Raw genomic sequence first — 25,932 nt, 5'->3', positions numbered from 1 at the left:
TCGCGCGCTGTCCTCCCCCGATCCGCTTCCGGCCGCAGCAGTCTAGAACTTCTGGTCTCTCGCGTTGCTGGAGAGTTGGAATGGGACTTGCACGGGCTTTCACGCCGGCGGGAGCCCAGCCCTTGGCGGTAGACAGCTACCGGTTCCCTCCGGCACCGCGTCCTTTGGGACTCGGAGTAGGCGTGGCTGTCCGCTTGGGAGCACTTGAACGAGCACTGAGGTCCTTTCTTGGAACCATCCCACCTGCTGATGCAAACCTACTTAGAAGATGATGGCCTTGAGAATTGTAACTAACAAAAAACAAAGGTAGAAAACTGAGTATATACGTATATATATATGTGTGTATATATATATATATATATATATATATATAATGTTGTTTACTTTGTTCCAATGTGAAAGTTTTTAGTTAGGAGCCAGTGGACATTACAGACATTAAACCTCAAAAATGTCTTCCAATGGAAAAATAAACACATATCGTGTTTATTTAAACACGTGTCACCAAGCATGAAAGACCGTGTTGTAAGAGTAGTAGTAATTAATGTTTTCACACTTTAAGGCTTCTCTGATAAGCAAATAATTTTCTAGGGTGACACAGTCAGTTCCACTTTGATCAATCACAGTTTCGATTGAAATGAAACAGTTAACTAGCAAGTTTCATATACACGTACTTTCCTTTTTTTTTTTTTTTAACCTTTCCCCTCAGTATTCTTGTGAGGTAACAGAGAGGGAACAAGAATTATCTCGTTGACACATGAGAAATTAGGTCTGTGCCCAGTTAAACCATTTACTACCAATTCATACTACCCTTAGTTATAACTCCATTCCAAAATTATTAATCAAAACCTACCATCTAATAAAATTCTGTCTATACCAAGAAAACAGGTTTTTATGGTTCTTGTATGGGGAAGGCAGAGTAAGATGTGGGATGTTTGTATAGTTATGATCACTAGACAGTTTCCAAGTTTTCCATAATTTTGTCAAGTCCAAAAGAAACTTGGGACAAATGGCTAACTGTGGTGACTATTAGCATACCTCCATGCTCTCTCAGCATCCCAAGTACCTGTTACAGAGTCCGTGCTGGCATCCTGGCTCCCCAACTCATCTCACCGTATACCCCTAACCTAAAAGCCTCAAGTTTACGGACTTCCCTCCCCACAGCGTCTGATTCCTATGTAACCGTGCCATCTTGGCCTTGCGCCATCTTGGATCCTGGTCCTCTTTGCTGCCCCCGTGGCCTGGTCCATTCTGCTGACCATGTTCAGTCTACTACTTTCTCTTCCTGCTCTAGACTCTAGATGTTTCTGGCAGTAGTTCCCTTCATATCTACAATAAAAACCTTACTCCCAACCATACCTTTATACATTTATACATTTATCACTTTAAAAAATGTACAACTTTGCCTAAATCTTTAAACGATGTTTTATGTCTATGTGTGAATGTTTGGTGCCTGTAGAAGCCAGAAGAGGGTGTCATATCCCCAGAACTGGAGTTAGAGGCAGCCTTAAGCCACCATGTGGTTCCTCAGCAAGTGCTCTTAACCTCAGAGCCATCTATCCAGCCCCTATTTTCCTGATTTCTACATGGATTGTCTTGGTTATGTTGTAATTATTTTCATATTCTGGATACAACTCTTAGGGGATGTTTCCTCTTCTGAAGGCTGTCTTCCCATTCATCTTTTCTTTGATGCTTTGCTCCTTTTCTGTTGTAGAAGACTACTGAACTATAGTTATGTCATCTTGTAAAACTACTCCTGGTCTCTGGTCACTTAGACCAGCCATAAATTCCTATAAAATGTGTCCTAAAGATTTTGAGAACTTCCTGACCACTTATTTTTCCAATAGCAGTTGGAAGTGCTTGCTGTTGCAGTGTCCACAGCTGCCTTTCTGCATGTTATAATGGTGGTCCTTGCCTTTAAAACCTTGAACAAACGGAAGGTTTAGACTACTTCCCACTGCTGTGCCTAGGACAGCCCTGCTGGTGAGAAGTAATGATTCCATATGACTTATTCAGGCACCTAGGCAGTTTTTTCTCTTCAGGTACCCCATAAGTGTCAATCTCAGAACAAATCTCCAGATCCAAGGTTATGAAGAGTAGCCATTGTCACTTTAATAATATTGTCTTCTAATCCATTAAAATAAAATTTCCATTAATTTGGAGCTAGTTTAGATCCCTTTGGCAATAATTTTTAGCACATGATTTTTACTATGGCTAAATTACTCAGTAGTCTTTAAAATGCAATTGTAAATGGAATTCTTTCTTGAGGAGCTCTTCAACTTACTCTTTGCTAGTGTTTACAAATACAATAACCATTCTCGTACTGACCTCTTATCCTGCAACTTTGTTTGCTCTAGTAGGTTTTTTATTTGGTTTTTGAAGACAAGCCCTGGTTGGCCTCTATTGACCATCACTATCCATACATAGAACCAAACAGCTGCCATTTTCATGAGTTCAGTTGTGCCTGCTTGGAAAAGCTCATCAGAGCTGAGCTTGTTGAGTGTTCAAAGTCATACATATGACCAACCATCTCTCCCAAGTAGTTGTATGTGGTTCTACCCCAATTGTGGATGGCCTCAGGGTTCTGGGGAAGGGCTAGGTTGGAAAAGACTGGGATCAGAGCTCCATCTGTGTATCCACGTGGGAACTACTATCCAGGTGGAGCAGTCTAAGGTGCAGGATTTCTGCTTGAGGGTCATCCATGCACTGTGAATAAGTTCCCCAAAGTGAGTCTTTTGTCATTGGAACCTTAGGAGTGGGTAGAAAATAGCTAGGTTCACCCCCAGGTGAAAACACCCCTGTGTAATTGAGGCTAACCTTGAACTCATTTTCCTGCCTCTACCTCCCAAATGTTAGGATTACAAAGCCTATATCACTGTGTCTAGCATCATTGTTTCTGAAAAGAATATGTTTCTAGCCCAGTGTGATCTACCACTGGGCCCAGTGTGATCTACCACTGAGACTCATTTGCACCTTGGGGTTTTTTTTGTTTGTGTGTTAGGGTCCATGTAATCCATGTGGGCCACTGGCAATCATCTCCCATCAGCCACTGTTATGGTGGAGTAGGACGCATATGCCGTTAGGTTTCCATAGGATTTTTTATATATAAAATGTTGATGCAAAGCTGAGCGGTAGTGGTGCACACTTTTAATCCCAGCAACCAGGAGGCATAGTTGGCTGATCTCTGTGAGTTTGAGGCCACCCTGGTTGGTCTACAGAGCAAGTTCCAACAGTCAGGGCTACACAGAAATCCTGTCTCAAAAGCAAAGAAGAATTATAGGATTAAAATGTGAAGATTTTAGTTGACTGCAATAACTTTTGTGTCAATAAAACTCCATTCCACTGAGGGGGAAAACACATGTTCTCATGGGCTAATCACAATAGCTGTTACTGACAGGAGAAAGCTGAAGAAAGCAGAAATTAAAGCACAGAACAGTGTAAAATAGAAATCAACATTATGTGGCTTTTGTGTGAGGATTAAGGAGAGTGAACTTCATTATGCTAACTGAAACTGGCTTGTTTGGCAGTGTTGACTTAACCTCTGATAAGGTCAGATAAACAGTTTTCAGTTTGGTAATTTTGGGATAAGTTGCTCCATTTTGATACACAGCCTGGTATGCTAGGCTATCACACAGTTTGGAATAATGCCTCTTACAGTTTTTCTCTTTAGTGTTAATAGATTGATAGAATTCAATCACCTCTTTAACCATCTAGCTTTTTGTTTTGTTTTTTTTCTGATCCAAGTTCATTGTTTCCATCTTCTTAAAGCCAGTCTGGACAGTCTTTATGTTTATAGGGATTCCTTTCGTTTTTATCTAGGTTACTTAATATTTTTATAGTCCTGTGGATTGCACCCATGGCTTCATATGTTCTAGCTATAGCCCACTTTTCCCAAAAAGAGTTGTTCATAGTATTCCAATGATCTCAGTAAGTGTGCCAGGTAGTTTTGTCAACTTGACACAAGCTAAAGTCACCTGAGAGGAGGAAGGGTCAATTAAGAAAATGCCCCCAGAGGATTGGGCTGCAGGCAAGCCCATGAGGCATTTTCTTAATTAGTGATTGATATGAGAAGGCCACGCCCATTCTGGGAGGTGTCATCCCTGGGCTGGTGGTTCTGAGTTCTCTAAGAAAGCAGGCTGAGCAAGCCATGAGGCGCAATTGAGTAAGCAGCATCCTCCATGGCCTCTGCATCCATCAGCTCTTGCCGCCAGCTCCTGCCCCACCTTCCTTCAGTGATGGACTGTACCTGTAAGGTATAAGCTGAAATCAAACCTTTCCTCTCCAAGTTGCTTTGGTCATGGAGTTCCATCACAGTAATACTAACCCACACTAAAAAAGTAAGTCTTTATTTTATTTAATTCAAAGGCTTTAAAAAACAAAACAAACCTCTGGTTTGTTCTAACAGCTTAATATCCAAACTTTTTTGAAATGACTACCATTTTATATTCTCAACAGCAATGTATTAGAGTCCAGTTTCTCTACATGTAGTACTTGGCGTTATTACTAGTTTTTTAAACTTTCCATTCATTTTTGTGTATGTATGCATATATTCGCATGCAGTGGCACAGCAACAGACAACTTTTGAGAGTTTGTTTTCTCCTTCCAGTATGAGGCATCAAGAACTGCACTCAGGTCAGACTTAGCAGCAAGTGCCTTTCCTTACTGAACCATCTCACTAGCCCCATTATTATTATCATTTTAGATGATCTAATGGGTATGTAATAGTCTTACTGTAGTTCTAACTTGCAATCCCTTTAAGGTCTGTAATATCAGTCATCATTCATATAGCTCCCTCAGTGAAATATCTCATGTTTTTAAAATTAGTTTTTTACTGTTTAAAGAATGATTTACTTGATTTACATAATCGCTTATTAATAGTTTGCAAGTGTTTTGTTTCTTGGAAACAGGGCCTTTATGTAGCTCTGGTCTGGAACTTGGCATGTAGACCATCCTGGGCTTGAAATCTCAGAAATCCACCCACCTCTGTGGGATGAAATGTGTGCTGCCACACCTACCCTTGCTTGCTTTGTGATAGGCTCTTTGAAAGAGCCGTGTTTTTTAATTTTGGATGGAGTTTCTGTCTACAGTTATCCAATTGCTCATCCCCTGTGCTTTTGTTGAGGCTTTTTCAGCATAATTTTGTACCATTCATCTGTATGCGTATCCCTGTCAATATGAATTTCTGGCACTATCTAATAATTTTTGAAACACTGCACTTTACTTTTATAGCATCATTTCAGCCTGTCTAAGTTCTCTCATCTTCCCACATAAATTTTAGAGTAACTGTGTATAACAGTCTCACTGGGATTGTAATAGGAACTGCATTAAACTTGAGTATTGATGTGGAGAGAATGAACACATTTACTATATAAAATCTTCCAATTTCTGTTAGCCCATTTTTGATACAATAAAATACAGGATGATATATGAAAGATGAAGTCCATGTGATGACAGCTTCCTTGGTTGGGAGTGCTAAGAGGTGCAGGACATTGTATATCAAGAGGTAGGGAGCGTGTGTGACTATTTTCTACTTATAAAGCCATCGTGATTGAATCACAAGGTTTCCACCCTAATGACTAAACCTGACCATGTCCCAAAAGTTCTTAGTCCAAACATTGGTAATTTATGCTCTTGTGATTGTTGTTAACCTGACAGAAGTTCAAATCACCTGACAGACTGGCCTCTGAGCAGGATTCTGAAAGTGGAATAAACTACTGGACGCTGAACGCAATGTGACTAGCTCCCTTTGAACATCTGTTGTTTTGTTTTCACTACTACCTAGAACTGTAAACTACAATAGTCACAGCAACAGGAAACTAAGACAACTCTCTTAATACCAAAATGAGTTAAGTTTCACTATATGAACCTCAGGAGATGCAGTCAAACCACATCTATCCACAGCCTGATCTACAAACACCATTTACTTAGATTTTCATGTCTTCTACTATTAATTTGTAGAATTCCTTTTTCCTCCAAATCCTATAATTTAAACTTATTCATTTGTAACCAATTGTAACTGTTGATTTTTTACTTCCACAATTCAGTTGCCAATGTATAATCTTTAAAATGGCAAAGTTTACCTTCTGATACACTAAAAATACCTGGTAATCAATGGATACCAAGGACAGGTATTCTTTCTCCCACTCCGTTCACTCTACTCTAGTTTCTTTACGTGATCCACAGATGGATTTCTGTGTGCAAGTGTGAATGAATGCGTGTGCAAGCTTGCGATCCCAGTAGAGGATGTTGGCTCCCCTGGAATTGGATTTATATGAAATTATGAGCTGCCAGTCATGGGGTACTAGGAATTAAATTTGGGTCCTCTGGAATAACAAGCACTTGTAACTGAGCCATCTCTACACCCCACATGATGTATATTTTAAATATTCATTGTTTGAGTATACCCTGAGTCAGTTCCAAACTAACACATTACATGCTCATTCTTTTTTGAGAATCACTTTTTGTACCTCAGTTCATTCTATGGTGTGGTCCACTTTAGACATTTGAGTCACTTCAGGTACTTTTGTTACTTCTCTACTGAGATCTTTCATTGGAGTGGCTGATTTTCATCCCCTTCCCCCAAATCTGAATTTTAATGCTGTTTCTTCTTGCTGTCTTTAATAATCTCATACACCTATCCCCAGACTCAATTTCAAGGTCCTGGGCATAATCACTCTCTACTCTTTCACCACTGGTGCTTACTCATGGCAGGATGTTTGGTTTGAGGGTGCTCACTTCTATTTTTATGTTTTTTTTGTTTGTTTTTTTCAGGGAGACAGGGTTTCTCTGTATTGCTTTGGAGGTTGTCCTGGACCTCGCTCTATAAACCAGGCTGGCCTTGAACTCACAAAGATCTGCCTGCCTTTGCCTCCCCAGTGCTAGGAATAAAGGCGTTCACCATGTCTACCTTTCCTGCATGCCTCAGTGACAGCCTGACCCAGGGAAGTTCTTGATATTTATAAGTTTATGCACTGAAAATCTATATATTGCACTATATATATATATATATATATATATATACACACACACACACACACACACACACACACACACACATAATCACGTGAAAACGAGTTTCTGGTTAAAAAAATTATTTCAGGAAGATCATTTTTTTCACTTTAAAATTCAGTGTACAGGCTCAAAGACACAGGTTCTTTTATTTTTTGTGTTGAACCCAGGCCATTTTCCTAGCTCACCTTATATGCAACCCCTAGAAGGTTCATGTTTTTATATTGGTAGATTATTTTCACATCTTTCCTCATCTGAGCCTAAAGTTAAATATGCTACAGGAGTTGTTTCATTCTCTTTGACTCTGGAGATTTCAATTTCTGCATGGTGCAATGATTTGCATCATAATCTGACTCAGCATTTTTAAGATGTTTTGTAGTATAGGAAATATATTTTTAAGATACAATTACCCTACAAGGGCATAGAGTAAAATGGTAATACCATGGAATTAGGCAAGTTAATTTTAATTATAACAATTCTAATTCTAGGCACAGCTTACCTATACTGTGTTTCCTCTTTCAGTTTTAGGAACTTATACAAAAATAAATGTTCTGATTGTGGCAAGGGTCACATACATCTACTTCTAAAAAGTAAAGTAGCAAGTCCTACCTACTGTAAAAGCAAGCAAAATTCTGTTATTTATGACTATAACTAACTAAGCATGCACTGAATTTTTTATATAAAGCTGATGAAATGGGTTGTTACTCAGCAGACTGTCTAGTGCATATACATGAATCTTAGCACTGTGTGAATTGGGTATAGTGCCTCATGCCTATAATCCCAGTGTTTTAGAACTGAGGCGGGAGGACTACTTTGAGTTCCAGGACAGCTATATATATTACAAGACCCTACCCTGACTGACAAATAAAAGCCATAGGAAATGTGGTGCTGCTTTGCAGGGTAAATCTGCAAGAGAAATGTTAGAAATGACAGTATTTTTGTTACACATCTCTGTATTACTTTTTCATTGCTATGATAAAGCAGCGACCAAAAATCAATCTATCTATCTATCTGTCTATCTACCTACCTATATAATTTTTAAAAGCTTATTTTGGCCTCCTGTTGTAGAGGGATGAGTCTATCCACGTTTCAGGCATTGTTGGCACATGGCTGTAACTCCAGCACTTGGGAGGCACAGGCAGGGGGATCTCTGTGAGTTTGAGGCTAGTGTGATCTACATAGTGAATTCCAGAATAGCCAGGGCTATGTATAGAGATCCTGTCTCAGACAAAACAAAGAGAGAGTCCATCTTGGCTGGAAAACGTAGCAGCAATCAGTGGGCATGGTGGCCGAAGCTGGAAGCTGAAAGAGCACAAAGCAAAGAAAGCAAACTGCAAGTGGAACAAGGCTTTAAATTCTCAAAGCCTGACTGTAAGCCTCTGGAGCAACAGAGTGGCCAGGCCCCTCGCAAGGACTTCTAACTGCCAGGTTCCACCCACCAAGTACTCTAACTGCCCTAACTGCTGGACCCTGTCCCCATCCTACAGAGTAAAAAGTCCAATCTCTGTACATGAAATCCCACCAATCTCCACCCTGAAAAGTGGAGAAACTCTATATAAGCCCTGTATCCTGTTCAGTTTGCTGCTGTTTCTCACTCACCCAAACAGAGGCAGCCACTCTCCTGGATTTTTCCATCCCTATAAATCTCTTGTGTTAGGTTTGCTGTGCAGTGTCACTCTGGGGTATTCCTTGGCTCCAAGCTGCCAGGATACCTTTCCATCTGAACTGCAATGCTTACACTGACCACAGTAATGTGCTTCTTCCAGAAAGCCTGGTCCATATAACCTCTTCAGACAGTGCCACTAACTAGGGATGGAGTCTAAGGGGGACATTTCTTCTTCAGGCATCACAAAATCAACACGACTGCCAAAATCAAACAAAGCAGAATCACAAAACAGTGAGCTGATCAACTAAGTATTCAAAGGCAGAAACTAAGACCTGTGCTGGCAAATGTTAGAGCTCAGTAATAAATACATGGAGGAAAATATTTGGATAACTGACATATATACTGATTTTAAATCCCTAGTGATAACTACATTAAAAGAAAAGATAAAAACACCCAGTAGCTTTCTTAAATAGGTTAAGACACTGAAAATGAATTTAAGATTAAAATTAAGTAAAAATTTTCTCCTGAATGGCTAGTTCCATTCCAAGCTAATCATGTCACATCAAAATTTTTCTCCTGATGAATTTTCTCCTGATTACATTTTTGTATCCTCCTTTTTAACATAGATGGCCATTCCTACAGCTATAATTCCTGCTATAGGGAGACAGACAAGAAGATTGAGACTTCAAGGCCAGACAGGGCTGGCTATAAAGGAGACCTTGCCGTAAAAAAAAAAAAAAAACTTGGTAAACAAGCACGCCATGGAAGTACATACCTGCATATCAGCACTTGGGAGCAAAGACAGGTGAATCTCCATGACGTCCATTTCAGCATGATTAATTACTTTGCAGCTGCTGTGATACAACACTTAAAACAACTTAGAAGAGAGTTTATTTAGGCAAGTTCTGGGCCAGCCAGGGCTATGTTTCATCTTAAAAGATGAAACAATGCTTCATAAACCAATGCAAGAAAGCTGGAATTCAATTTTTATTTCACACTGATAGAAACTGTGAAAAACATGACATATTCCCACATTACAGCACAAGAATTCAATGGAATATTTCATACCATAAATAAAATTTTACTGATGGTATAACTGATATAAGTTTATATTCTTCAAAGTACACCAAAACAGTAAATGATTGTTTGAAATTGTTTTAAGTAGAGACATAAGCATATGGCTTCAATATTAACATCCTATCTAGTCCATACCAAATGATCTCCATATCAGTTAGCACCCATTCATAATGATGCTTCTTAGCATGGTCATGGTCAGTTAAACAGCAAGAAAAGCAACAATTCAGAAACGACCATAATTTTTGCAACATATTCAACTATGTGGTAACTACACTATATATATAATTAGATATATGTAGGTTCTACTCAGTCTTTATTACCCATAAATTCATTTTAATAATTTTCACCAGTATTTTGAACAGTTGATTTAAAATCAGGTGATTGCTATTTTAATGTTTGGATAGGAAACTAATTCTCAAAAATGCCTTTACCTAGATGAAAACTCCAAATTAGTTACCAGATAAAAATAAGTTTCTGATTGCTCATCTTGAACAGTATTTGGTTTTAAACATAACATATGTACAGAAAATGTAAACTTAAATTCTGCTATATGATGTAACTGTTTTAGAAGTTAGATTTGAAAACTGGTCTTAAATATTTATTTTTGAACATGCGAAGATATTATTTATCCTTTAAGGTTTGTTTTGTTTTGTTTTTTTTTTTACAAAGAAATAGAAACAGAATTATTACCAGGACTGAGGCTTCTGCATTCTAAAGTAGGACTGAGGTACAATTCTCTGAAATATGTAAGATTAAGTAATGGTTGGTTTCTTTTCACATTACCTAGATTAGAAATACCATATGTCTGTGATTCAGAATGTCAATTATAGTATATATTGACAGGTTTTTTAACAGCAGAGTGCCAATATTAATCTTCTATGAAAAAAATTTTTAAAAACTTTATTGTTTCTTGAAAGGAGAAAAATTATGTAGAAGGAAAAGAACAGTCTGGTCTCCCAATAACAGGGCCATTAATTGGAGAGAGCAGTATTACTTTTCTGACACTTAAAAAGCATTATCCCTAGTATCAAGGATAATGTAATACCATCTAATTCTTATGCATTACAGTCATGGATATATGAACACACATATAAAATACAGACACTGCATGGTGACTACAGAGTTGAGGAGTAAAACCATAGTCTAAATCACAGCATTTATAAGTCACTTACAGATGATCTGAACAGCTTGTTTAGATCTGAACAAATTTCAGTGAGCATACTAGTAATTTTCTAGCAATGTAATAAAACTCTGGTTGTGGTATTTTATTTTGTTGAATTAACTTGAGAAGGAAACTAGCTGCTTCACTTCATTGACTTTAATACTAGTATCTTAAGGATTATATAATACAGATACATGTATAGAAACTTAAAAGAATCATACATTTCCATGAGGGAGACATCACTGATCATTGGTATGTATTTGCAAAACTTTTAACACTGTGAACATTAGAAGTTTTATGATCAGGCATGAGGAAAGGTTTATACTCTACAAGTGATGCTGGTGACCATCCGCACAAGGCCTCTAGTGACGTCAATCAATTGGAGGTAGGAGTTTATCAATGAATTGTTTGACATCCATCATTTCCTGTTTGGAAAAAATGATTTAATGAACAGCTACATAAATTAGAAATTACATTTCCAAAAATGCCAGTAATAAAATCCATGTAGGATGTTTTGCTACTCCAATAAAAAGGCATGTAAGAGAAGTGAAGCTACAATAACTATAACATTTCTTAGGATTATTATTATACAATGAAACAAAAGCTCCCATACTATCCACTTTAATGAAGTCTGCATTTTCTGACATGCAAATAAAACAATGGAGAGTCAGGAAGTTCAGAATGACAATACCTATACCAAGAAGTTTAGTAAGGTCTACTTACTGCCAACTGAGCATCTCTGAGTTTCCTCCTTACAATGAAATGATACATAGACAATCTCCTTTGTGTGTGTGTCTTTCATAAAGCATTACATAACAGCTACTCTTTGGAAAGAATGTGTATATGTCAGATAGTCCTTGGGAAAGAAGAAGGTGACTTTCTCCAGGAAGCCTCCTAGGTCAGAACCCATTCTCATTTCCAGCAGTCCCTGGCCCTCACTGGTGAACAAGCAGGCTATGCAGTGAAGTTTCCACCTTGTATTTGTGTCACTGAGAAGAGCTATTTTACAACACTCTAAAGCCCTACCTCACAGTTTCCTGTACTATTCCATTCCCATCTCCTACTCATGCTCACTCAGCCTGAAGTTTTCAAATGCTGGCACAAATTGTCATTCATATGCTGAGGGTCTTCAATCACTGGAGTTTCCAGTGTGCAGTGACTCCCTGCTCTTCTGGATTCAACAGCTCCTTTCAGGGTGTGGGGGGATGGAGGGGTCTCTAGGATCCCAGGCATGCTGGTATTTTTGTGTACATTGTATTACTACCCACTCAAAGGATTTAATCTTTCTTAATGGTTGTACAACAGTGTTAGCTTGGATTACACCCAGAGATTGGCTAGTCAAATTTTCTTCTAGGCTATTACAAGTACCCCAAACCCATCCAGGTCTTTCCCTTCTAAGTAAATATCGCATACTTCATCAAGAAGACAAAAAAGCATGAAATATAAACTCCCAAGAACCCCGCCTCTCTCTTGCCATCTCCTGGTAATACTCACCCAATCCTGGTCTATCTTAATTCAAATGTTCTCCTCTTTTAAGATAGCATACTCCAGCTATAGTCCCATATGATCATATGATCTAAGTTATCCTCTTATCATATACCTTTATCACCTCCTACTCATAGATGTCTTTCTCCCATTTCATTAAAGAAGGCTCTCACTTATGACAACTTAAATTTTACTAAATAAAAGGTTTATAAATTCGTCTTGAGATTATATATATTACTCATCAGATTTTAAAATTTTAATTGAATAAGATATAATGAAAATTGTGTTACATTGGTTCAATTATGAATTATTTTAAATCATCAATATCCAAGTGTTACTTATCTTGAAAATAAAACATGGAAGATGTTAAAGTAGTGGCTATATTCATTGTGTCCAGACACTTACCTGCTGACATGAGCTGTGCATCATGCCTTCATAGATTTTGAAGGTTACATTGGACGGATTTACCAATGATTTTAGTTTTTCAACAGTAAGAGAACCAAACATTAGGGGAACTAAAGGGTCACAATCTCCATGGCACTGGAGAATAGAAATATCTTTATTAGTGCTATTGATAGGACCCTGCAAAACAAATATAAAGGAATGTTATTTAACAAATATATAAGGCACTGTGCCAGACTCCTAATAAAAAAAAATATATACATATATATATATATATATACACATACACACACACATATACATGCATATACTATTAGTCATAATTCAGTCACATGTTTTGGTCAAGTAAACCCTCTATCTTTATGTACCCCCAACATCTTTGATTTAAACTTCTATGGGATACAAGATTATTTTGCCATGTATTATAATACGTTTCCAAGCCAATTACATTCATATTTGAAAATAAAACAATAACTATTAGCACACATTAGGTAAGTTATGTTCCCCTCAACTTCATAACTGAGTTAAATAGAAGAGTTAACAATCTATTATGTACAGTACACTGAAAAGTTGCTACATGGGAAAAAGACTGAACTCTGAAATAGAATGTGAATTGAGTGTAACAAATTAGTACACCTGCAATCCTAGCATCTGAGAGGCTGGAGTAAGGGCCACAGATTTCAGGTCAGCCTGGTCTATATACTGTCAAGAGAAAACATAACAGCAACTTGAACACAGCACTAATGTACTTAATTAGCATGTCCAAGGCACTAGGATTAATCCCTAGCACTGAAAACAAAAAGTAAAGTAAAATAAAGAATCTGAAAATAATCTCCACAATTTTTATGGTACATAACATATTATGCCAGTGTTAAAATAATTTACAATTCCATAGTAAAATTCTGTAGTAAAATGACTATATTAAACATTTAAAATTTGAGCTAAAATGTATGCGTTAATATGTATCTTAAAATGTACCAAATGATTAACTGTAAAGACAGTAAGCTTCTTATTCTACCCATATAAACTACAGGAAGGATACACAGATTTTATATACACTTGTAGTAATACACCAAAGGTCTAAAGAAGTACTTTAGAAATAAGATGACTGATGTAAGCCATGAACTTTGGGTAGTAATCGTGTCTAGTGTTGGCTCATCAACTGAAGCAAAGGAACCACTGTAGTGTGGGATGTCTACCATAAGGGAGGCTGTGTGGAGCTGAAAGGAAGACCCTTTATTTTCCACTCCATTTTCTATAAACCTAAAACTTCTAAAAAATATGAACAGCTCATTAATTACAAGAAAAATGACTTGCTTCTAAACATTATCTGCTATCTTCTAGCTCTGCAATCTCATTTACTCACACCATGTAAGCTACCTGTGGAAACGAAGCCCGAAGTGGAAGCCAGCAACTGAGTGCGGTGACGCCGGCCAGTTTCTGCTGTGTGGTGAGAGCAGTATATAAAGATAGAGCGCCTCCCTGGAACAGAAGCAGGGAGTTAGCCGGAGCACAGCTCTGCCCAAAGCACGTGAGAGGATTCTTACTGTAATGTCCATAAGAAAATATACTGTGTTAAGTCAAACCAGGTAAGCCGGGTGTGGTGGTACACTTGGGAGGCAGAGGCAGGTGGATCTGAGTATGAGGCCAGTCTGGTTTATAATGAGTTCCAGGACAGCCAGGGCTACACAAAGAAACCATATCTTAAAGAACCAAAGAGAGAGAGAGAGAGAAAAAAAAATCAAACCTGGTAAAGAATGAAAACATATACTCATAATGGATGAATCTCTACCTCCAAAAATCTCCACTTACAACATGGCTTTAGAACAGTCTGAATGTATGATTCTCATTTTCCTCTCTGAAAAGTCTTAGACATAAACTCCAAATGAGATTTTTTTTTTTTTTGGTTTTTTGAGACAGGGTTTCTCTGTATTGTTTTGGAGGCTATCCTGGAACTTGCTCTGTAGACCAGGATGGTGTCGAACTCACAGAGATCAGCCTGCCTCTGCCTCCCGAGTGCTGGGATTAAAAGCGTGCACCACCAATGCCAGGCTCCAAATGAGATTTAAGTTATTTTTCCAAAAGAGGGATTTAAGATAATATAGGTGGAATGCCAGAAACCTTTAGAGGTTTGCCCACCTAGCTCACAACATGCTGTGTGTTGGGAACTCTAATGGTGTTAGCCACCTAGATGCCATAATCTGGCCATGCCCATACCCAATAGGCACATGAGAAACATTCTGATCCCAGGCAGTGATATTCTGTCTCTCATGACTGTGAGATTGAAATGCAGTTACTTTCAGGTCATGTTTATGTGGTTGAAAATGCAACCATATAAACCCTAGAGCTGTTAAAGTGAATATGGTCAACAGTTGGTGGAAAGGCAAATAAAGAGAATAAAGAAATAACCATGAAGAAAAGAAAGTCCTGATGGCTTGCCAAGTACTACCTATTTCCTGCAGTGTAGTTTTACTTTCAGTTCCCTTGACATAATGATAGCACAGACTTACAAGTAACTTATCACTTAAATATCTGTAATGGGTTCCCTTAGGTGCATGGAGTGTTAGTGTGGCAGTCAGAGGTTGAGGTCAGGTGTCTTGCAGTTGTTCTCCATCTCCGTTCTGAGGCATGGTCTCAGGTCTCTGACTGAAGCTGGGATTACTCAAGGCCGAGAGGCCAGGTAGCACAGGGATCTGTCTGTTGCCGCTTCCCAGCACCAGCGTAAGGAAGTTTGCCATCACACTCAGTTTTTCACACAGGTTCTGGGGATCCAAACTTGGCACCTCATGGTTGTGTGATAAGCGCTATACTGCCTGATGCATGTCCCCAGTCCTAGGAATTAGTTTCTGTAGGCTGTAATCAGTATCAAATAACATAACTATGTACTCATTATACTTTAAATAAAGCATTAATTTCTGGTCTTTGGCTTATGTGGGTATGTGTATTTTGTATTATCTAGACAAAGGCCACATATCAGTAACACCTTTTTATTTAAAGTCCTTTTTCTTCTTTTGCTTTTCAAAACAGAGTTTCTCTGTGTACCTCTGGCTGTTCTGGATCTTGCTCTGTAAACAAGGCTGGTCTTGAACTCAGAGATGAGCCTGCCTCTGCCTCCTGAGTGCTGGAATTAAAGACATGCATTGCTGTTTTGTGTGCATATGGGTGTCAGATCCCCTGCAGCTAGAGTTACAGACAGTTGTGAACTGCCAGGGAATTGAACCTGGGTCCTCTGGAAGTGTAAGTGCTCTTAAGCACTGCCCCAACTCTTCTAGTCCCACCAGTAACATCTTTTTTTAATGTATATTAACCACATTCCCACATTCCATTGAGTTTTATTATCTCAACTGACATTTTCACATAGTTATTGATTAGGAGATTAGAAGCTAGAGCATTCTGGGGACAGGTTACTTGGAAACTGGCAAGTAAAAATCTAAGTTCAGGGTGGGGATATAACTTAGTGATAAAGAGCTTCTTCTTCAGCTTGTGTAGGACCTAGGCCAATCACAAATACCATAAAACAACTAAGAAGGGTGTTAAAGACGCTAGACATGGAGACGTTAGACCAAAGCTGAAGAAAGAAACCCAAGTAATACTGTACTTATATCTTAAAAACCTAGGCACTTAACACCTGTTCTCTTATAATCCTGTTTCACTCAAAGAAGCCTAATTAGTGTATTGTGGTTACATTAAGAAAGTATATTCTAGCTGGGCGATGATGGTGTATGCCTTTTATTCCAGGAGCCAAGTGGATCTCTGTAAGTCTGAGGCCAGCCGGGTCTACAGCTCGACTTCTAGGACAGACAGGACTATATAGAAAGACCCTGTCTCAAAAAACAAAACAAGAAAAACAAAGTACATTTGAGGTTCCAATCAGTTTTTAATGAATCAACTTTGAAAGCAATCTTTCATGTGTCTGTGTGTATGTCTTTCCAAGACAGTTTCTCTTTCTCTCTGTAACAGCCTTGGGACTGTCCTGAAACTCACTCTGTAGACCAGGCTGGCCTCAAACTCACAGAGATGTACCTGCCTCTGCCTCCTGAGTGCTGGGATTAAAAGGTGTGTCCCACCACACCAGGCTATCTGAAGGCAATCTAAAAGAAAAACATGACTGTAATGAGAAATTAGAAAATAAATAAATGAACTCTAGGAGGCAGAAATTGTCCATCCAATTCAACTTTAACTCAGCAGCTATTTCATCTAAGATTCTGTAACAGTTCCAAACAAGGAACTCTAGCAAAAAAAAAAAAAAAAAGAACTGAAGGTAGACTTAAAGATCAATATGCTGATGATAGGGACAAGCCAATCATGCTTACCTGAGAAAATCCTCCCAAAATAATTCTGTTAGAGGGAATGCCATTCTTCACTTCTTGATCTATCAAAGCTTTTACTAGAAACAAGAAAAGCATCATAAATACTTCCAGAGTTAAGCCACTGATAACTAAAAATATGAGGAAAATATCAGAAGCAGAGAATATTAAAGACAGAAATGAATAAAAACTCAAAGCATTCTATTTAAAAACACAAAGTGGCATGTATGTGACTCCTCAGGCTCCCTGGGGGCTGCTGAGCTTAACACTCCTCTAACTTTGTCACACAGCTTCTCTCCACAGACAGCTGTATTTCCTTTTATTTATGGTTAGTTCAAGTATACTTTTTACATTTCTGTCCAATAAACCAAACAGAAATTAGGTAAAACTTGTCATTTTAAAATGGAATATGTTTAAAGATTATGTAATTTGTGACTTACAGTGTCAAACGCCATTAGTCATATTTTTAAAAACTGTTGCATTACTTTTTCTTATAATTCAAATGATTAGAATTTCTGTTTAAACAGAAACAGTAAATGATGAGGGAGTCACTTGATATTGTGTGTGTACCTGTGTGTGCCTGGTCCAGAGTCCAGAAGGGGGTGTTAGAATCCCTAGAACTGCAGTTATAGACAGCCACGTCCAAATTTAATATTAGTTTTAGTTTATTGAAAGTTTAAGCTGGGCAAAGTGGCTCAAGCCTTTAATCCCAGCACTAGGGAGGCAGAGGCGGGCAAATCTCTGTGAGTTCAAGGCCAGTCTGGTCTACAGAGTGAGTTCTAGGACAGCCCTGTCTCAAAACAAACAAACAAAAATTAGTTGCTTAAAATTAGTTCTTAAAGTTTATATGAAAAAGAAAAGGCAGTCTCACTAGTGTGAACAGCATGTGACCGTGGGTTTGACAGCAGGAAATGAAAGAACTACTGAGACAAATGAGCAGAGGGGCAGACAGCCCAGCTGTCAGGAAGGGTGTGGCAGCTGTGGGCTTGAAGAATGTCAACTCCATCCAGCCCAGGAGCCTGAGACAATTTAGCGTTACTTTCTAGATTTCACCAACTGATGGTATAATCTACACGGTATAAAACAAAATGTTTTAACAAACCACAGTGAAAGCAGTCACTTGTAGAGCAGTAGATTCTAAATTCAGTCACATTCTAAGAGCATAGGCATGATGCCCTTCCCAGAGTTTATTTAGTAGATATCCTCGCTATCCTTTTCTTCCTAGCCAACTCTGACCTTCATTCTCTTCAATATTCATTTGAGAGGAAAGAAGTAACTACTGTTAAGAGAGAATCTTTTACTCAGGGGCTTACTAACCAGGATAACTCTTCCATCTTCCACAGATTTTAATGCAGTTTTGCCCAAATAAATAAATAAATTTCCCATTTGATATTAAGACAAAAACCTTAGCTCTAGGATTCTGGCATTTATATACATACTGACAATCTAAAAAGCCCTGGGCAAAGTTTCACATTCCAAGAGAGTTCATGTGTTTTGGATATATTTTCTATATCTCAAAGCCTTCAAGATGTTTTTTAAAAGAATAAGAAAATCCTTCATCTATTTTGGAAAACTTCAAACAAACATAAAAGTATAAAGAGCAGCTCATATACATAGCTCCATGACTCTGCAGTCCTGGGCTGGTTTCTTCTAATGTGGCCCATAAACAGAAGTCACCACATAAGACTATTCTAAAGTCATTGCCAGTCACTGCATTATATGAAAAACCCAAAGATGTTCTAACTCCAACATGCACATAAAAGAAAAGTTTCTTGTTTTTGTTTTCACTCACAAAACAGTACTTATAATGGAGAATGGAGTACTAAATTCACAGGAGTGTTAAATGAGCCAATTTATAAGAAATGGCTAGCTAGCAAGGAGTTAAGTGATAAATCAGTGGTATCTATCATTACTTCACTAATATTAACCATTCATATCACTTTTACTGTTAGTTATCTTCATGTCATTATCATTACTTCAGGTCTCTTTAATATACAACTATTAAGCAAAGCACTTTTTCTTCAGTGTCTATTTTTGTTTTGAGACAGGGTTTGCTGTGCAATCCAGGATGGCTATGTCTCACAGCCATCCTCTTGCCTCAGCCTCCCAAGAGCTGGGATTATAGATAGGCACCACAATGCTCAGCCTTGGTTATGTCAATCAAAACAAAATGTCTACCCAGCAGAACTCAGGTTTACATATATAAATGCTGCTCCTTCCCATCTACGTGGCTGCCACTGACTATAGATAAGAGAGTGTATGTAAGTGTGGTGACAAGGCTGTCACTGACTATAGATAAGCAGAGTAATCAAAATGAACACTGTATGCTTGTCTATTTTTTGTGAGATTCTAGGTTAGTCTCCAGCATGGCAAAGGTGATAGAGGATGTCCTTCTGTATATGTTTCTCTTATTGGTTGATGAATAAACACTTTTTGCCAATAGAGGCAGGAAGATAGGCAGGGCTAGGAGACAAGGAGAATGCTGAGGAGAGAGGCAGAGGGGCACTTCAAAAAGATGCCATGGAGCCGCCAAAGGAGTAACAGGTCTGGGCATTCTCTGGTAAGCCAAGACCATGTGGAAATAAACAGATTAATAGAAATGGGTTAATAATTAAGACAGAGCTACACAATAGGAAGCCCTAGCCATTGGGCAACAGTTTAATAATTAAGATAAGTCTTTGTGTGTTTATTTGGGGCTAACAGCTGTGAGACAAGGCAGGAAAGAAACTCCAGCAACAGGAGAGGAAGAGGAAAAAAGGAAGGGGAAGGAAAGAAGGAAGAGAAAGGGATGAAGTAATGGATTAGGTCCTGAAAACACAAATCTATGTCACATTTAATCAAATTTAACTAGTGAATCTACTAAAAACATTCATGAATGTGTTTGCCTCCACTTTTGGTACTCACCATTTTCTGCTGCCTGTTTAATTCCAGATTCATCCTCCTGAGAATCTGGTGAAAGTCCAATAATATCAAACCTGGAAAATAAGGCCATGAGAAAAGAACTATTAGAGTCTAAAAGTTCATACTTAGCAGATAACTTCAAGTTAATCTGTAGAGAAATTGGAATACTAACTATTCTGACTGTGAAGGGTATGACAGAAATCTTGAGAGGACATCAAACCAGCCAGCCAGGAAGGCAAGCAGTTGGCAGAACAAAGAGGCTGTGGTATAATCAAGTATGCCTGTCTCATGTTCAGATGTTTGGCTAATGTACCCAACAAACACCAAGCAGCGGGACAGACTTCTCTTTATTACTCACTCTTGTTTTTCTATCTTTTGTACAGCTTCTTAGTTAACACAGTTACCTTTTTTTTTTTTTCCGAGAAAGGGTTTCTATGCATTGTTTTGGAGGCTGTCCTGGCACTAGCTCTTATAGACCAGGCTGGCCTTGAACTCACAGAGATCCACCTGCCCCTGCCTCCCAAGTGCTGGGATTAAAGGCGTGTGCCACCAACGCCAGCCACAGTTAACTTAATAAAGCATGAATACTAGAATAAAAGTTAAGCTTAATAGTTCTCTTGCAGTTTAAAAATATCTAAAGAAAACAAAAAACACACATGTACACAAGAGCTCTTCTGAAAAGATTAAAATTTTTGTTGTTGTTTGTTTTCTGAGATAGAGTTTTTCTATGTAGCCTTGGCTGTCCTGGACCTCACTATGTAGACCAGACTGGCCCGGAACTGATAAAGATCCACCAGCCTCTCCCTCCTGAATGCTGGGACTAAAGGTGTGTGCCAGCACTGCCCAGTTGACTAAAAGGTTCTTAATGAGAAAGTAAACTTTTACTTACCAAGAAGGCATAGCCATATTCATATTTAATGTAACAGGCATAACAGGCCTATGTGGGAAAGAAAGAAACAGCACATCAGGTTAACAGAGTCAAGTATCACATTATGGCTTTAATATGTAGTACATGTCACACCTTTGTCTGCACAGCTGTTCCTTTTGTCCCACAACTCTTTTCTGAAGACAAAACAGCTGTAGCAGAGGATTAGTGGCTGAGGACTAAATTTAGCTCATAGCAAGTACATTTTGTCTCAACGGCTTTTCTTAATAACTAACTTCTAAGAACTGAGACAACTGGAAATATATATACAAGGAGACTCTGGTAAGAGCAATTTATTGCTAGCTACTGTACACCAATCCCCATATGCCTGGATTACATTTTGCTTATTTCCTAGTTACATACCTGCTTCATTAAGAGACCTATAAATAAATGTAAGTTCTACCCTAGTGTTCATTGTGTCTAACTCAAATCTGGAATGATAAATAGGCTGAGCAATCAAAAAAGCCAGATACAAGAGGAAAGAACATGAATATACTCTTACCAATGCCAACCTCCTCCGGTTTCATACAACAAATCAATTCAACATTTTATAAAAAAAACATAAATTTCCCCAGATTAGGAAACAGCCTTAGGGCAAATTTAGGGGCAAATATAGTGGAAATTCAAATAGTCATGAATCCTGTCTCTTGGTTGGGTCGTCCACACTAACTAAAGCATCCAGCTGCAGCCTACAGAGGTAAGTCAGAGGCTCTGTCTCCAGACAAGGAAATCCCAGACTTTATTCCCTTTTCCATAGTCATCTCAACTGTCCTGTTGTCATTTCTGAAGTGTAAGCACTAACCTACTAGCATGGATCCAATGTTTTTAGCTTCCCCCAGGCTGTTCTTAGCAACCTTTCACCTCAAATTAGCCAAATTAGTGATTTCAGAGCTTGCTCAAAACTTGCTAGCTCCTTGACACTAGCAAACATTTTTAGAACCAGGTGCTAAGACTCTGCCTATGACAGTATATCACATTGATTCTAATTAATAAAACCAAAATTTCTTGAATGACAAAATTTTTCACAAATCTAGCTCGTAACTCATTTATAGACAACACATGGTATCTTTGCAACTCTGCAAGTACTTACATATCTAAAAGAATTTTTGTGGCTTTAAGTTTATCTGACCTCTAGAAGAATATCTTAAATTTCAACAAAGGATTTTTTTTTCAATCTTACCAAAAAAAATTTTAGCTTTAAGGAGTGTTACTAGTCTTTTTTAACCTAAGAGAGAAACAACTACATTCATGTATTTTTCTGGAAAAACAAAGCTATTATAATTTGATCTAGAGTCTGAAGAAAAAAACCTAAAATATTAGAAATACTCACGCATGTGGACAGATGTATTTGATGTGGGAACTTCTGATTCCTGCAAAGGCTTCTGCCCATCCATGCCTGGTAGGAAATTATTAAAATGATGCTATTAGTAACTTTTAAATTCTAATAAACTGATACAGAGCAGTACTTAAAAATAGCTCTTAAAGTACTGTAAGAGTAAGGGATTGTGCTGTTGAGCACCAATGATGACCTGCGAGCAATGGCCATTCTCTACTATTTATCTACACAAAGAAAGATGTTCCCATGCCTTCTGACTGTCAACAGATGCTACTGTTAAGACGAAACAATTTGGCTGGGCGTTGGTGGCGCACGGCTTTAATACCAGCACTTGGGAGGTAGAGGCAGTTGGATCTCTGTGAGTTTGAGGCAAGCCTGGTCTACAGAGCGAGTGCCAAGATTGGCTCCAAAGCTACACAGAGAAACCCTGTCTCGAAAACAAAACAAAACAAAACAAAGCAAAACAAAAAAACAAAAAGATGATACGATTTGATACATAAAAGACCCAGTAAAGTAGCTATATACAAAATTGACATTAAAATCCATAGACTTCCTATATACAAATGATAAACATATTGAGAAAGAAATCAGGGAAACAGTACTTTTCACAACTGCCTCAAATTATATATATGTACATATATATACTCTAAATATATATTCTAAAAACTGTATATTCAAAATATAGTTATTCTAAGACATAAATATATATGCCTTATAACCAAACAAATGAAAGACCTGTATAATAAAATCTTTAAAACAAAGCTGGGCTGGGCGTTGGTGGCACAAGCCTTTAATCCCAGCACTCGGGAGGCAGAGGCAGGCAGATCTCTGTGAGTTCAAGACCAGCCTGGTCTACAAAAGCTAATTCCAGGACAGCCGCCAAAGCTAGAGAAACCCTGTCTCAAAAAACCAAAAAAAAAAAAAAAATCTTTAAAACACTAAAGGAAAAAATTGAAGATACCAGAAGATGGAATAACCTTCCATACTCATAAATTGGTAGGATTAACATTGTCAAATGGCCATCCTTCCAAAAGCAGTCTACAAATTAAATGTAATTCCCAACACAATTCTTCACACAAACTGAAAATAATCATTTCAAAACTGGTAAGGAAACACAAATGATCGAGCAAAAACAATCTGAGCAATAAAACACTGCTGGAAAGATCTCCATATCTAACCTCAAGTTATACCACAGAGTTATAATAATAACCACAGCATGGCCCTGGCATAGAAACAAACACACTGATAACTAGTAGAGAATGGAAGACTCAGATAAAATCATACAATCCTAATTCTTGATGAAGAAGACAAAAAATACACACTGGAGAAAAGACAGTATCTCCAACAAATGGTGCCAATCAAACTGGACAACTGCATAGAGCAGAATGAAACTTGGCCTCATCTCTCATTCTACACAAAATGCAACTCCAAGTGGATCAAGGATGTTAACATAAGATTACCTTGTACTGATAGAAAAGAAAGTGTGAATACAGTCAAACTCATTGCACAGTAAAGGACTTTCTGGATAGGACACTGATAGCACGGGCATTAAGACTAACAATAAATAGAACCTCAGGAAACTAAAAAGATTCCATACAGCCAATGACAACATCATTTAAACAAAGAAGTGGTCCGCTGTAGGGAGAGACCTAGGTACCTGTGCCACTGACCACACCCATTTTGGGCATGGCTACGGGTGTGCGTGGGCCTGTGAAATAAAAGGCTGCGGATAGAGGCACTTGCCCTCTTTTTCATGGTTCCAGTCGGGTCACCAAAGGCTGCAGACACTAACCTGATTTCTCATGTATTTTCTCACAATAAATAACGAACAATACCATTATTCTGTGTACTATTACTTTTCCTTAACAGCTGGTTTCTGGAGTGCTTGCAGGATGAGCATCCCAAAAGCCGCCACCTCAGCCAGCCCCCAGAAGCCGCTGTGAAGTCACCACCGCTTCTGGGGCCGCCCCAAAGTCGCCAAAGCCACTTCGGCCCTGCCCTGCGATTTTCGCTCAGCTGCATTTCCATACTTGAGGCCACCAACGCTCACCATGGCCAGGGCTTCATAGCCCAGCCAGAACCGGTGCTGCCTATCTCTGCAAATCAACAGCTCCCTGCAGCATCAGCTCCCTCTGCCAGCATTGAGGGTCTGGTGACAAGCGTGCTGCACCCAATACACAGTCCACTATGCAGCCGAACTACAACCTGCGACCACTGCTCCAGGAACCCAGAAGGCCTCTACTGTCTCAGAAGCAGACTCCCACCAGGCACTAGCCTGGTCCCTTTACTGGTAGCCTGCGGAACTCGGCTCCCCTTCCTCCCTGCAGGTTCCCGCAATTACGTGGGGATATTTTTCCTTCCTTTTAACAAAATCCTGCTCGCTAAACTTTTGTAAAAGCTATTCAAAATTTTTCCTGTACTATTTGGAACAGATCTTTCGCAACAGAACTGTGTTTGGCGGTACACCTGCATCACCTGCTGGCCAAACATAATTACTGCAAGTAAAAATCCACACCTCAGCCTGAGACTACAAAATTGCTGAAGGTCAGCATTGTATTTATGTATTTTCAGCCGGTAATAATAATTAAGATTAACTACTATATACCAATGGCAGTTAACCTTATGATGCAGAATGCTAGGGATCATTTTGCTTCTTATATGGATGACATTCTGGGAGAGGAATATGACCTGCCCAAAAATATGTCTATATCTAATGCTAACAACTAGCTTCATAATCCATATAATATCCTGGAAGAGAGGGTTTCATAGTAAAGCAAAGGACAAGGAAGTGTGTACAAACTATTGGTAAATTAGAGAGAAAAATTCAGAATATTGAGGACAATGGGGAAATGACCAACAGAGTGGGCGATGTAGAAGGTAAAAGTGGCCAATTAGAAGACAGGATCTGTTCCATGACTCCTACATTAATGACCAAAATAGTAACAATGCAAGATGTCATTACCAGGCTAACAGAAACAACTTGTGCCATGTCTGATGACTCAATTAATAAAACTCGAAGACTGGAACTTCAGATTGGAAAACTTACAGGAAAAAAAAAAATGTTTCATGTTTGGGGATACTGACCAGCTAGCTGATAGAACACTGTTTCTGGAAGGCAACTTACATGCCATTCAGATAATATCTAAGGATGAGAATAGTAAATGTTTGGAATTGTGTATAAATTATGAATCCAAAAAAAAACTGACCAATTCTGTGAAGTTCTTAGAAATTTATTTGAGCCAAGAAGTTCACACACTTCAATCTGATACATCAGAATCAGAGATACAAACAACAGGTCATGAAAGAGGTTTCAGATGCCAGGAAGAGCTTCCTCAGGTTTTCCCAGTCTATGACTGAAAAACCAGCAACAAAAATCACCCAAATGACTTTGTTGCATATCAGTGGGAGCCAGTGCAACTAAAAGATTTCAAAGGAATTAAGGAGACTGTTACCTCTTATGGTGTGCATTCACCATGTCAGAGAGTTACTGAACTCATGGGCAAGCACAAATACGGTGACCCCTAAGGACTGGGACGAAATAATATCAATGGTGTTTGCGAATTCTTCTCAAATACAATGGAGGGCTTTATGGAGGGAAGAAGCAAAAGCCCTTGAGCTTCAAGGATTAAAGAAAGATTATGAAGCTCCCCAAGATAAGATTCTTGGTGAGCATCTTTATGCTGACACACAGACTCAAGCTGCATAAGATGAACCCATCTTGTCTTT

The 25,932-nt window shown here is 38.6% G+C and overlaps 1 protein-coding gene and 1 long non-coding RNA gene across 2 annotated transcripts in view; one reads left to right on the top strand and one right to left on the bottom strand.

Annotated features, from left to right (window-relative positions):
- Positions 1–44: 44 nt before the first annotated feature.
- On the top strand, positions 45–15,657 carry LOC121138795. Its single transcript, XR_005875659.1, has 2 exons — positions 45–306; positions 14,082–15,657. It is a non-coding gene; the product is annotated as an uncharacterized LOC121138795 (long non-coding RNA).
- The window catches only part of Lypla1 (lysophospholipase 1), a 36,434-nt gene continuing 20,087 nt past the window's right edge, over positions 9,586–25,932 (bottom strand). Inside the window, exons 3-9 of the mRNA XM_005085928.4 lie at positions 22,201–22,266; positions 20,835–20,882; positions 19,949–20,019; positions 17,051–17,124; positions 14,118–14,219; positions 12,741–12,917; positions 9,586–11,275 (exon numbers count right to left, since the gene is read on the bottom strand). Coding sequence (XP_005085985.1) covers positions 11,222–11,275; positions 12,741–12,917; positions 14,118–14,219; positions 17,051–17,124; positions 19,949–20,019; positions 20,835–20,882; positions 22,201–22,266 — 592 coding nt within the window. The 3' untranslated portion in view covers positions 9,586–11,221. The remainder of the gene's footprint in view (positions 11,276–12,740; positions 12,918–14,117; positions 14,220–17,050; positions 17,125–19,948; positions 20,020–20,834; positions 20,883–22,200; positions 22,267–25,932) is intronic.

The sequence above is a fragment of the Mesocricetus auratus genome, unplaced genomic scaffold (genome assembly GCF_017639785.1).
Source record: "Mesocricetus auratus isolate SY011 unplaced genomic scaffold, BCM_Maur_2.0 Super-Scaffold_6730, whole genome shotgun sequence".
Lineage (NCBI taxonomy): Eukaryota > Metazoa > Chordata > Mammalia > Rodentia > Cricetidae > Mesocricetus > Mesocricetus auratus.
This window is presented reverse-complemented; position numbering and strand designations above follow the sequence as displayed.